The following is a 14,993-nucleotide window of genomic DNA, read 5'->3' on the forward strand; positions in this document are numbered from 1 at the left end:
TCTGTCATCAGCTTCCTAGTGTATTTCCCTCAAATCACCACACTAGGTGCTTTTCCATTGACCCTCAAATTGCGCAAATATAACTTGTGCATAAAAATTTCCCTAATGGAAAAATGACAATCTCTCGTCTTGCGGTGGCAAGAGGTGGTTTTTCGGTCATAACATAATTGGTATATCACCCAAAACTGCAATGGAAAGACAGTGTTCATTTTAGGGCTGCTCAATTATAGAAAAAAAAATAATCATGATTATTTTAGCAATAATTGAAATCACGATTTTTAAAAACGATTATTTGTTAACATTAAAGTTTTTTTTTTTCTTGCAAAACAATGGAAGGTATACTCTTTAAATATAAATAAAGCTTTTAACCATTAAAACAGAGTATGTTCACTTTTGTACGAAACAAAAAAATCTTTGAATGCAAATAAATATACTGTAAATTCAAGTATGTTTCCTTTTGTAAACAAATAGTGCACTGGAATTAAACTGCTATAGACTTGCCATAGAACTGGAGCAATAAAAAAAAACTCATGTAAAGTGCAAATTATAAATTCAAGTACGTTCAATGTAGTATGAAACATAGTAAATTCAGTGACGTGCCGTGAGGTTTCAGTTAGGTTAATACGGGAGTTGCAGCGTAAAGAGATTCGGAGACTGAAGATTGCATTGCGGACGAAGTTGTAGACGGAGTTTTTTTTTTTTTATGTGTTTTAGTTTTTCATAAGATTATGATAAAGGTGGCGGTGGTTAAACTTCAGATGGTTAAAAAGGTTTGTTGTGTTACCGGTCGGTGCGGACACAACTACGAAACACTTTTTGCACGTGATGTGTTTTTGCGCTTCATCAAACCCAAAGTGATTCCATACAATTGAATTTGACTTGCCTTTTTTGTTTACCAAGCACTTCTGCTGCGATTCTCCTACTATTTTTCCAGACTGCTAGGTACAACTTTCCTCTTGGGGTGGACCTGCCGGCTAGCTGGCAGCGGTAGCTTAGAGGGGGGCGGGGCAGAGCAGCTCATGGTAGCTTGTGTGCGCGTGAATTAAACAACTCAAAATTAATAATCGTTTTTTTCTCGATTACATAATTTTTGTAATCATTGCGTGTAATAATCGAAATCGTAATTGAATTTCGATTAATTGCACAGCCCTAGTTCATTTTAATGCCTGGTACAACTAAAGGTACATTTGTTTGGACAAATATAATGATAACAACAAAAATAGCTCATAGTAGTTTAATTTCAGAGCTGATATCTATCCATTTTCCATGGTTTTCTTGATAATAACCAAAATCACTTCAGTTCTTACATCAGTATGTATGGCATTGTACTGACAAAAACAGTGCTTTTAGGCATTCCATGTTTTCTTTTCTGCCTGTTTTAGTCACATGATACACACATGAGTTAGTACTTAATTGCATAACCGTTGTGTTTGTTGACTTTTGATGGTCTAATATTTTTTCCCACGACTGTATATGTGTAATAACTTTATCATATACCTTGAAAACATCAACAAACCAGCACTTTTGTCATTTTTTCCCCCAATTAATCTTATTAAAATACGTAACATTTAGCACATTTAATCTCTGAAGCAGATCATTTAATGCAGGGGTGTCAAACTCATTTTAGTTCAGGGGCCAGATTCAGCTAAATTTGATCCGAAGTGGGCCAAACCAGTAAAATAATAACATAATAACCTATAAATAATGACAACTCCAAACATTTCAATGTGTTTTATAGTGAAAACAGTAAAATTACATTATGGAAACGTTTACATCTATAAATTGTCCTTTTAAAAATGTGAACAACATGAACAACCATGAAAAAACTACAGGGGTTGTACAAAATAATGGAAACACCTTAAAAAATCAACAAAATATAATTTAATATGGTGTAGGTCCGCCTTTTTCGGCAATTACAGCCTCAATTCTCCGAGGTATTGATTCATACAACTTGTGAATTGTTTCCAAAGGAATTTTAAGCCATTCTTCAGTTAGAATACCCTCCAACTCTTTTAGAGACGATGGTGGTGGAAATCGACGTCTTACTTGAATCTCTAAAACTGACCATAAATGCTCAATAATGTTGAGGTCTGGGGACTGTGCCGGCCATACGAGATGCTCAACTTCATTAGAATGTTCCTCATGCCATTCTTTAACAATTCTAGCTGTATGGATTGGGGCATTATCATCTTGAGGTGAAGGTGTTTCCATTATTTTGTCCAACCCCTGTAGAAATTATTCAGAAAAATAAGTCCAATTTTAACTCTATTCTGCCTCTGCTTATCATTTGTAAATGTACATTACAACTTACAGATCACAATGGATCTGCAAAATACGCACAATATTTTAGTAACTGGCAGAATATTAGTAAAATTGCACTTACTTCTCTTAAGACATTTATAGCTTTTCATATTTTTTGTGAAATGCTATTTTGTAAATTTACACAATTTCATGTAATTTAACTTTTTTTGTTTTTTTTACACTAAAACAGAGGAAAAATTTGGAATTGTCATTATTTGTAGGTTGTTATGGTAGTATTTTACTGATCGGACCCACTTGAGACTAAAGTAGGGCTTGATTTGGCCCCTAAAGTAAAAGGACTGATTGTTAATATCTTAGTGTAATTTTTGCATTTCACAGATTCATCCCACAGGTCAGATTAGACCCTTTGGCGGGCCGGATTTGGCCCCCGGGCCGCATGTTTGACACCTGTGCTTTAATGTGTCTTTCTCCTCTTCCTCCTGTTCCCTCCATCCCTGTGGTTGTTTAGGAATACCGAGACAGGAAAAAGGAGAACCAGGAGCGTCTGGCAGAGGACACCGAAGCCAATGAGGCCACCGACGCCCCCCTCCCCCCACACAGTACGCCCAGAGAGCGGCTGTGGCGAGCCTTCGAGAACCCCCACACCTCCACCATGGCGCTGGTCTTCTACTACGTCACCGGCTTCTTCATCGCCGTCTCTGTCATCGCTAACGTGGTGGAAACGGTGCCCTGCCAACCTCCGAAAGGCGGCGTAAAAAACCTCCCCTGCGGAGAGAAATACCAGCTGGCCTTCTTCTGCATGGACACGGCCTGCGTACTCATCTTCACCTTCGAGTACCTGATGCGCCTCTTCGCCGCGCCCTCCCGCTGCAAGTTCATGCGCTCGGTGATGTCGGTGATCGACGTGGTGGCCATCATGCCTTACTACATCGGCCTGGTGATGCCCGAGAACGAGGACGTGAGCGGCGCCTTCGTCACCCTGCGAGTTTTCCGAGTCTTCCGGATCTTCAAGTTCTCGCGTCACTCGCAGGGTTTGAGGATTTTGGGCTACACGCTGAAGAGCTGCGCCTCCGAGCTGGGCTTCCTGCTCTTCTCCCTCACCATGGCCATCATCATCTTCGCCACCGTCATGTTCTACGCCGAGAAGGGCACCAAGGGCTCCACCTTCACCTCCATCCCGGCCTCCTTCTGGTACACCATCGTCACCATGACAACGCTCGGGTAAGTCGAGCATCTTTTATAAACGCAATTCAGACCAAAGATGAAAGCGTTGCAGAGTGAATTTGTTGACATTTATGGCTTCAAGTGTTACATGATATATGTATAGGGGTATGTTTTTATATTCTTTTTCTTTTTTTCTTTGCATTTCTGGGTGTTTTTGTCTAGTTTTGCAGTATTTACAGGCTGTGGCATTAAACAGGGTGCTTGCGCAGGTCTTGAAAGTCTTAAAAAGTATGGAATTTCTTTTTGACACGCTGTTTTCCAGACCTTGAAAAGTCTGGAATTTTGTGCGAAAGTCTTGATAAAGTATGTAAAATCGTTCCTCTCATAGTCGCATTTCAGAGTATTCACAAAGATAAGAAATACATGAGGAAAGCATCGAAAAAGCCTGATGTAATTACGCTAACCGGTCGGTACTTGAATGATTCTAGTGAAACTTGTTTGTGTGATATTCATGCACTTTTGAGATTTTCATATGGTTTGAAAGCAGTCACTATCAGTAAAACATAATTTACTGCGAATTATACATTAATTTATTCATATGTTTATTGAAATTAACTTTTCTACTACACACAACAGGTACAATCTCAACCAAAAATGTAGGAACGCAAGTATAAAAGTACATAAAGTCAAGGTCTGGGGGGAATAAAAATAGCAGTTTTGAAAAAGTCCAGAATTTTTATTTAGAAAAGAACAAGCACCCTGATTATAGTATAACGTATGCTTTTCTCAGTATGTGTTCTATGTTTTTCTCAGTTTTAATGGCTGTATCTCATAGTTTTTACCTAAAAATGCAGTTCTTCCTCTGGTTCCCCATGCTGTCTCAATAGTTCATGTTTCCTCTGTACTTATTAGAAATGACACCAACTCTTTTTAACAGTAAAACTACTCAGGGAAGACAAATTCTCAACCCTTTATAAAATATTTTCACTCTTTCATCAGTACTAGATATCCTCTTGAGATCCAGGAAAATAAAAGTTTGGAATTTACTACAATAAATATTTGCTTTGATTGACAATGACAAGATGCAACAGTTTTTTCTGATGCATTTTTTTCCTTTTTTCTCCCAAACAGTCATCGACAACCAAAACCATCTACTGATCTAAAATGTTTAATACCTTCCGATCCACTAATCCGATCAATCCATGTAAATAATTGGTGTAAAATGCAGTTTTTCATCGTTTCATGGTCATCAGATATGACCCATTTGGACGCTCAGGGGCTCCGTAGTTACCATGGAAACATCATCATCTTCTACAACATTGATTCACCAGTAAAACCCATGGAATTTTACAAAAGACAGTGGATGGACACACTCGGTTTAGGTTCAGTTAATGATAGATTTTACTGAAAAAGTCACTTTTTCTTCAGTTTTCAGTGGTTTTGATATAATAACCCTCAACTTTAATCTGAGATTTTATGAACATCTACATGATCAGTAAATTAAATATAGGAAAATACATGAAGTTCACTGAAAAAAATACAAAATACACAGGATTACGTCATAATAAATTGCGATAAATCACTTCAGAACAATTAAATGGCACGTCAGATTTGTACTAAGCCTTTACAGGAAGCTTACAAGATTTTTAAGTTGTACTAACTTAATATATTTCTTTAAGTTAAAGGCAGAAATGTCTGTTCAAAGTCAATATGTTATTAAGCTGAGACTGTTTTCCTTGTTTTTCATTTAGACCAACTTAATAAAATAACATATCAACTGATTTAAATGTGTACATGTAACAAACTTAATTTTTTAATCAGAGAAAGCCCTTGATTTTAAGCTTAACTTACTAACTCCATGAATCATTTTTAGAGTGAAGAGAAAAAAATATTTTGGAACTGCCACAAAAGTAACACTGAGTCTTTATGGGTGAAGGATTGTCGGACTGGAAAGCGTTTTTTTTTTTTTTTTTTTTTAGTAAAGCTGTGAAACTCTTGTCCCCTACAGAGGACACAAACAAATCGCTGGGTCTCAGGAGGATATGATGTCACACTTTAAGATGCTACAAATTATATGAGCTACAAAGTAAACGGAAACTTATTTTATTTTTATTTTATTGATTTATTTAATAGGGACCATGCACATTTATTAACATTGCTGTCTAAAAAATCCACCTACAGTGTGTAAATATGCCAGAATTAGTAAAAATAACTACTTTTCATCTGCAGTTTCTAGGCAGGTGACAGAAACAAGACATAAAAAAGCCAGTATTAATACATCAGTTGTTCGCTATAAATTTAAAAAAAAAATACAATTACTAATAATGATGACATAGGCATCATCAAAACAAACAAACAATAGACATAGTATGATCACAGGGGCATTAGCCTATTCATATCCAACTAAACGCAGACAGTGTATGGCTGATAAAACGTATGTTAATTAAAAATGAGAGCATCTGTGGTTTTCTAGGAGCTACTGTTTTAAGTGAGTTTTAAAAGTGTTGTATGTCGGACACTAGGGATGTAACGATTACCGGTATAACGATAAACCACGGTAAAATTCCGGATGGTTAGTGTTACCGTTTAAATTCTAATTATCATGATAACCGTGTTTGATTACCGCACTTTTAGGGGAAAAAACCCCATGTAAAGATCTGCTTTTATGTCAAATATTTGAGTATAGTTATAATTTATTACAATTTTAATTTTATATACCTATATTTGGAACCAATACTCACTTTGAAAGTCTTTGAAAAGGTTCGTTAAGCATCTGTGTGTTATTTATGCAATAAAATATATAAAATTTTCAAGTCAGATTTTATATTTTTTGTGTGTTTTTGTCCTTTTGTCTTGATATAGTAGGTTAAAGTGAAAAAAATAATAGGCAGATGATATAGATGAAGTTGTGCTAAAAAAAAACGATACCAAACATGGGTATAGTAAACATTTCTTTATATCAGGGGAGAGTAAATACTTACTTTTATAAACTATCCAAACAAAAAAGATGTGAATAACCGGAAAAAACTGAAATTTCATAAGAAAAATCAGTGCAATTTTAACAATATTCTGCCTTGACTTATTGTTTCTACATGTGCATTATGGATCGGAGCTACAAAGACATTAAACACTTAGTAACAGGCAGAAAATTGTTAAAATTGTGCTTAATTTTCTTTAGACATTTCAGGTTGTTCATATTTGTTCAGGTTATTCGCATTTTATTGTTACAGGATAGTTTGTAAATGTAAATATTTTCATAATTTAATGTTATTTTTGGCACTAAAACAAAGAAAACGCATTTAAGTTGTCATTATTTATAGGCATAATGTAATATTATTTTTTTCACATCAAACCGTGAAGAAAATATGGAGTCATTAGTTTTTGTCAGTTATTATTTTACTTGAGATCAATTGGTCTGTCTGTGGAAAATGAGTTCCACAGCCTTGACTGTGGAATTTTTACACTTTGCAAATTCATTCCACGGGCCGAACTGGAACCTTTGGCGGGCTGCATGTTTGAGACCCCTGCCTTATATAGTATAATAAGCAGTGTTTTTCAACCTTGGGGTCGGGACCCCACGTGGGGTTGCCTGAAATTTCTAGTAAGTGATAAAAAATTAAAACTTACTAATAAAAATTTACATTATATAGCAGTGGTTCCAACCTTTTGCTACTCGTGACCCCATTTTAATGTCAAAAATTTCTGGCGACCCCAGACATTTAAAACAGAGACATTTTATTTTGGGTGAAAATTAATTTGTTTTTGATCGTGTAATAGTTTGCTATAATATGTTGCAAATAAACGTTAATTTTAGACAACATTTAGGCTATATAATGTAAATTTTTATTTGTAAGTTTTAATTTTTTTTCAATTACTAGAAATTTCAGGTGACCCCATTTGAATTCCAGGTGACCCCATGTGGGGTCCCGACCCCAAGGTTGAAATTCACTCTTATATAGCCTAAATGTTGCCTAAAATTAACGTTTATTTGCAACATAGTATAGCAAACTGTTACACGATCAAAAACAAATTAATTTTAGCAAAAGAAAAAAAAAATCTCTATTTTGAATGTCTGGGGTTGCCTGAAATTTCTAATAATTTATAAAAAAAAAAAAAAAAAAATTAAAACTTACTAATAAAAATTTACATTATATAGTCTAAATGTTGCCTAAAATTAATGTTTATTTGCAACATAGTATAGCAAACTATTACATGATCAAAAACAAATTAATTTTAGCAACAAAAAAAAAAAGTTTCTATTTTGAATGTCAGGGATCACCTGAAATTTCTAATAATTTATAAAAAAAATAATAATAATAATTTAAACTTACAAATAAAAATTTACATTATATAGCCTAAATGTTGCCTAAAATTAATGTTTATTTGCAACATAGTATAGCAAACTGTTACACAATCAAAAACAAATTAATTTTAGCAAAAAAAAAAAAAAAAAAAGTCTCTATTTTGGATGTCAGGGGTTGCCTGAAATTTGTGATGTTAAAATGGGGTCAGGAGCCAAAGAAGGTTGGGAACCACTACTATAATGGCAAAATCAAAAGTACTGAAAAACGGCCAAAATAGGCTCAGACCACTAAAGGTTAATATTTGAATGTTTGTGCCAACAGAAGGTACATTGCGCCTATTATTTTATTGGTTTGTTTTTTTGGTTAAATTATTTCAGTGTGTGTATCAGTACTTTTTGAACATTTTGAGCACAGTTTCAATAAAACCGTGATAATAATGATAACCGTGTTAATTTTGGTCACAATAACCGTCATATAAAATATTCATATCATTACATCCCTATTGGACACTCTCTGATTGGGAGGGGCCGGCTCTTCCAAAGTTTTCCTCCTACTATCGACAGTACGTTTGGTCTAAATCGTCCAGAACTCTGCAGCTCCTCATGGTTGGCAGGTTTTCAGATCGTTTCAGAACTTCCTCTCTTCGGTGCGATCTGATCTTCACATTCTGCCGCCGAGTTTCTGTGACATTAAACCGCTTTAACGTGGCTTCTGATGGCTGAAACCCGTCGCCATGGCAACGCCAGCCCGTCCACATGTCAGTTTATTCTGCGTTTTCTTGGATTTGTCATTATTATTGGTTACGGCGGAGGGTTTGGCTGGCTGTTTCCACCGTGTGTAGCGCGGCGATGCAGCCCACTCGCTGCTGCTCATCCACGGTGGTGTATCTTCACCCTGCTGCCGCCCACACACACACATATACACACATATACACACATTCACTAACACACACACACTGCTGCTGCTGCTGCTGTTGTGTGGATAATGTGTGTGTGTGTTTGAGTGGATGATGGTGTCTTCACCCTGCAGCTCTTCAGCTCTGATCCATTATCTGCTGTTCAAAGAGCCTTTAGAAAACGTCAGAAATAGAGAGGGAGTCGACACACCGGCTCCGACCATAACGCTTCCATCGCAACGTTCGCCGGTTTTCTCTGCACGACTCCTACCTGTTTGTGAACGGAGAGAAAAATCTGAGTTCAGAAGGTGTGAATGGGAGAGTGTGAGCGGCGGTGAATGACTCAAACAGTTGAGTTGAGCTGTAGTAAAGCAGCACTAGTGTGATACTGAGCAGAGCCTCCTGTGAAACTGGTTTGTATTCAGAGATGAAGAAGCCCCATATGTTCACAGAGCAAGTGTCTTTGACTGTGAAAACCATCGACTACCAAACACCGAGAGTCGGATCACATTTCTGATTGACTTCAGTGAAAATCTTCATGTTTTTTTTTTTTTTTGGTGTGGTCAGGTTCAGATTGAAGTTTTCAGGGTTCCTGCGGGGCCTTAAATATGAGGTAAGGAAGCTGTCAAAAATATTCCTGTGCATAAGACAAGGCAAGGCAAGTTTATTTGTATAGCACATTTCAGCAACAAGGCAATTCATGGTGCTTCACACAGGACATTGAATTAAGAAGCAAAAAGAAACACATTTAAAACATTATAAAAGAAACATGTAAAAGGTGATTAAAAACAGCAAGTAAGAAAACAACACATAAAATAAAATAAAAAAAGTAAATAAAAAAATAAAAATAAAAACACATTAAAGTAAGAGTTACAGTGCAGAGTTTCAAAGAGAATATAAAATGTAAAAAGTCAAAAGCCTTTTAGTCAAAATGCAGCAGTGAACAGGTGAGTCTTTAACCTGGACTTAAAAGAACTCAGACTCTCAGCAGACCTGATATTTTCTGGTAGTTTGTTCCAGATATACGGAGCATAGAAACTGAACGCTGATTCTCCATGTTTAGTTCTGACTTTGGGAACACAGAGCAGACCTGCACCAGATGACCTGAGGAGTCTGGATGGTTCAGACTGGACTAGAAGGTCTCTGATGGATTTTGGGCCTAAACCATTCTGTGCTTTATATGTTAGTAAGTGAATTTTAAAGTCTATTCTCTGAGAGACAGGGAGCCAGTGTAGAGACCTCAGAACTGGGCTGATGTGGTCCACTCTCTTGGTCTTAGTGAGGACTGGAGCAGCAGCATTCTGGATCAGGTGCAGTCGTCGGATAGACTTTTTAGGCCGACCAGAGAAGATACTGTTACAGTAGTCAACTCGACTAAAGATAAATGCATGGACAAGTTTTTCAAGGTCCTGCTGCGACATCAGTCCTTTAATCCTAGAAATGTTCTTGAGGTGATAATAAGCTAACTTTGTAATTGTTTGTATGTGGTTTTTAAAATTCAGGTCTGAATCCATAAGACAGTAATGTATGCAGATTAGCTTATAGTTGTGCAAAAATGAATGAATGAATGAATGAATTTATTTTTGGTTTTACATCAGTCATTGTACTTAGTACATTAAGCTGTTAAACCCTGACCATATTTTCAGGGGAAAAACGCCTAAACAGACATACCCAAAGTAAATGAAGAATTCCTTCACAATAATAAGGTTCATATGGATGTTCTTGGTGTCTATGGACATTTACAGACCTCACAGAATCTATTCCCATTGTCTAAAATATTGTATCTATTACTATGTCTGAGTAAACTGTAACAAACTAAAAGAGAAATTAGAATTTTTTATCCTCGCCTGCTTTTTTTCGGCTGGATTGACGATGATATGCATAAATTAATTGTTCGTGTCGGAGATTTTTAATAGCGTATATTTCACCCCACAAAGATTAAAAATCATGTTTGAACATTAAAGTTTGCACTAAAATAAACTTTTGATGTATTTTTTTTTATTAACATTAGGGTCTAAACTTTGAGCAAAAGTTGAAAAAAACATTAATTGTCCTGATTTATTATATTTTTATAGTAGATGAATATTAATATAATTTTTTCGGCCCGCGGGCGGGCTGATAGGGCTCGTAATAAACATAAAAATCCAAAAAAGGAATAGGCTAGAAGCAAAAGCTTATTTTTTTGCCTATCCTTTTCACCTAATACACTGCATACATCAACTTAAATGTGTACAGCATCGAGCATTCACACCATAATAATAAAAAAAATAAAATGAAATAACATGGTGGTGCAGTGGATAGCACTGGTGCCTCACAGCAAGAAGGTCCTGGGTTCGATTCCAACACCAGTCGATGGGGGTAGGACCATTCTGTGTGGGTTCCCTCCGGGTACTCTGGCTCCTCCCACCATCCAAAGACATGCACTGATAGGTTCATTGGTTAATCTAAATTGTCCATAGGTGTGAATGTGAGAGTGATTGTTTGTCTCTGTATGTTCAGCCCTGTGATGAACTGGTCACATGTCCAGGGTGTAGCCCACCTTCACCCATAAGTAGCTGAGATAGGCTCCAAGCGACCCCATGACCCTAATGAGGATAAAGCGGGTTCAGAAAATGAATGAAATAAAATAAAATAAATCAACAACAGAAAATATATCTACCATCTCAATTCAATATTTCTGAATAATGTTAAGCTTATGGCACTTTTTTTTTTTCTTTGCCAAAGGAGTGAATAACTTAAATGCATCATAAGGTCCATTCCATAATTTCACTCCCACAAAATAAATATAGTTTTGCAAAAACTAAATATTTGTAAACTCTGGAATGAATTCAATCGGACATAAAATGTATTGTGTGTATTTTATCTGTTAGAAGAGGAAGGAAAAAGTTTGAACAAGAATTACAAACTCCTCTCCCCTCCCCTCCCCTCCTCTCCTCTCCTCTCCTCTCCTCGTCTCTCCTCTCCTCTCCTCTCCTCTGCTCGTCTCTCCTCTCCTCTCCTCTCCTCTCCTCTCCTCTCCTCTCCTCGTCTCTCCTCTCCTCTCCTCGTCTCTCCTCTCCTCTCCTCGTCTCTCCTCTCCTCTCCTCTCCTCGTCTCTCCTCTCCTCTCCTCGTCTCTCCTCTCCTCTCCTCTCCTCTCCTCTCCTCTCCTCTCCTCTCCTCTCCTCTCCTCTCCTCTCCTCTCCTCTCCTCTCCTCGTCTCTCCTCTCCTCTCCTCTCCTCGTCTCTCCTCTCCTCTCCTCTCCTCGTCTCTCCTCTCCTCTCCTCTCCTCGTCTCTCCTCTCCTCTCCTCGTCTCTCCTCTCCTCTCCTCGTCTCTCCTCTCCTCTCCTCGTCTCTCCTCGTCTCTCCTCTCCTCTCCTCTCCTCGTCTCTCCTCTCCTCTCCTCGTCTCTCCTCTCCTCGTCTCTCCTCTCCTCGTCTCTCCTCTCCTCTCCTCTCCTCTCCTCTCCTCTCCTCTCCTCTCCTCTCCTCTCCTCTCCTCAGTCTTCTGGTCCATTAGTTATCAGTGGGAGAATTTAGTGTCTAAATGGATACTCCAGACTTTTACACCCCCCTTCCTCCTCCTCCTCCTCCTCCGCCTCTCCTCTCCTCTCCTCTCCTCCTCTCCCCTCCCCTCCTCCTCCTCCTCCTCCTCTCCCCTCCTCCTCCTCTCCTCTCCTCTCCTCTCCTCCACCTCTCCTCTCTTCTCCTCTCCTCAGTCTTCTGGTCCATTAGTTATCAGTGGGAGAATTTAGTGTCTAAATGGATACTCCAGACTTTACCTCCCCCCCCCCCTTCCTCCTCCTCCTCCTCCTCCCACTTCTGCTCTGTCCTCTCCTTCTTAGGAAGTATCCTTCTCTTTGCTATCCTGTTTTCTTCTTCTTCTAAAGGAATGCAGCAATTTCTACCTTGTTTCTGTATTTTTACTTGTGCATATTACACAGCAAATAAATAAATAAATAAATAAATAAATAAACACTAACATCGTTATAATTGGACCTGTTATCCTTATAGAGACGCACCGTTTCCGTACAGATGTCAGGTTTGTCACAACAGTGTAAGACCTGTTTCATTTCGACGCTGAACCTGAGTAATTGCAGTCAAACGTGCAGGTTTTACAGCAGAGGATGAACAGGATACACTGCAGTGTTAATGTGTCGGATTAGCCAACCCTTTAGCTTGACTTTTAACAGTCGCTTCAACGCTTACACACTTCTGTTTATGCGTTGTTTAACTCGGCTCTGGTGCTTCTGTTATGTCTCTGCTGCTTCTGCCAAAAGTTCACTAAAGACACGGACTGGATGATATAGACAACAAATACATGTATGAAAACTATTTATGTCTATGTCAAACAGTGGCAGTATTTACCATCATATGTGATCTGATGTTTCCAATTAGAAGAGTGTCATAATAAGATAATGTCTGAAGAAAAAGTATTCAGTTATGACAATTTAGATTATTGTGTTTTTTGTGATGTTTTTTATGTATTTATGGCATGTTTTTGCAAAAGTTACACTAAATACAAAACTCCAACAAATGAACAATTGTAGAAAACTTACAGCTCCTCCCCTTTTGTCCAAATATGGTCACTTGTACTGTACCTCCACAAAGCCAGCATGGCATCCAAACCACAAACTACTGTTCAGAAACCAATGTGTCGATATTTCACTTCATGATACTGTATCGATATTAAAAAGTATTATATTGATATTTTTAATTATTTATTCAAATGCAGACATGCCAGAGATTCATTTTTGTTTTTCTTTTTTTTTATCATGCTTTTTTATTTATATATTCACATGGGTATTTTGCTCTGTTGTTGGTATGCCACAAAAGTAGTATTGTGATGCTGCAGGTCATACATGTAGTTTTTTGAAACTGATAACGGTAATTTCAAGCATCCTAAAAGCACTTTTTGCTGTCTGAAAGAGGCAAATATTAGTCTTTTTTATTGGAAATGCACAAAAATATTGCTCTGATGTTGGATGACTCAGGGACTGAACACTGCATTCTTTTCGCAATAGAATACAAACATTTAAGCATTTAAGGATCTTAAACTGTAATGTCTGCAAAACTTTATGTATATATTTATGTATTTGTTTGTGTTTTGTTAAAACTTTATTTATCCAAATGCTGCACTATAAGTTTTTCCAGGAAATAATTTTTTAAAAACAGACACAAAACAAAAAACATCGCCTCTTTAATAGTATCATGATATATTGTGATATATTGTATCGTGATCCTAGTATTGCAATTTGTATGCTATCACCAAAGTTTTGGCAATACACACCCCCTATATGTGATGTTGCGATTCCTCAAACCACTAATTATATCAAGTTTGTAGGTACAGGAAGTTCGCTGTATGTGTAAATGTTTCCGGATATTTAGCTTCAAGAATCACTGTTAGCATTTTAGCATTCAGAAAAAATGTAACATGGGGTGAATATATAAAAAAAATCTGTATATAAACTAAATTTTTTGTCATATGAGTGCATATTTCTGAATTTACAAGTCTCTAATTCTATTTTTTCTGTTTATATTTAAATAGTTTATTTGTTAGGGACAGTGCACATTAATGAACATCTGTTCTGAAAAAACAACAGATGTAAATATGCTGGATTATAGCTAAAATGCTAATTTGCATCCATAGTCCCCAGGCAGGTAACGAAAAAACATCACAGTTAAAACATACAAGCAGTACAACAAAAGTACAACACAGGGTTAATAGGTTTCAAATATACAAATGAAGTCATATGTTTTTAATGTATATGAATAAATTTTCATGTTTTCTTGAAATCTGTTTTATTTCTAGGTACTAAAGTAGGAGTATTTTGTTTGTTTTATTGCATATTCCAAATAAACTACACTGAACTGAGTAGTTAAAAATTGAATTAAAATATAAATGATTTGCTTTACAGAACTACAGAGATTTCAGAATTTACGGGGTGCTGTGAATACACCAGCAGCAAGAACAGACGCAGCTTGTCTGTAAATGACACCAAAGCTCAGTAGAGACTCTCAACAGGGGAGAAAAAAAAAAAAAGGTAAAAGTCTGACTATAACAAAACAGACCAGTGTTTACCATTTTGCTGAATATGTCATTGAGTATAAAGCATAAAATACTACGTCCAATTTTAGTGCTTTCACGTACATTTGCCACTTTATTTCACTGTCGCTGCTGATACATTAGTGTAATTTTGTCCATATTAAGAATTTATTTTATTTATTTATTCCCCCCATATTTTATGGTATTTTTTATTCAGCCCTACTTACCTTTTCTATTTTCTATTTCATTCTTTATCTTTCTTGTGCTACAAACTGAGACCAGGGTTACTATATTTTATTCTATCATGTACCATCGATTGAATGACAATAAAGCTGAGGCTGGT

General features: G+C 36.8%; 1 protein-coding gene across 1 annotated transcript in view; it reads left to right on the plus strand.

The window, feature by feature from the left end:
• The window catches only part of kcnd1 (potassium voltage-gated channel, Shal-related subfamily, member 1), a 192,862-nt gene that overhangs the window by 25,702 nt on the left and 152,167 nt on the right, over window positions 1–14,993 (plus strand). Inside the window, exon 5 of the mRNA XM_030139724.1 lies at window positions 2,771–3,483. Within this exon, the coding sequence (XP_029995584.1) occupies window positions 2,771–3,483 (713 nt within the window). The remainder of the gene's footprint in view (window positions 1–2,770; window positions 3,484–14,993) is intronic.

This window comes from Sphaeramia orbicularis, chromosome 7, assembly GCF_902148855.1.
Source record: "Sphaeramia orbicularis chromosome 7, fSphaOr1.1, whole genome shotgun sequence".
Classification (NCBI taxonomy): domain Eukaryota; kingdom Metazoa; phylum Chordata; class Actinopteri; order Kurtiformes; family Apogonidae; genus Sphaeramia; species Sphaeramia orbicularis.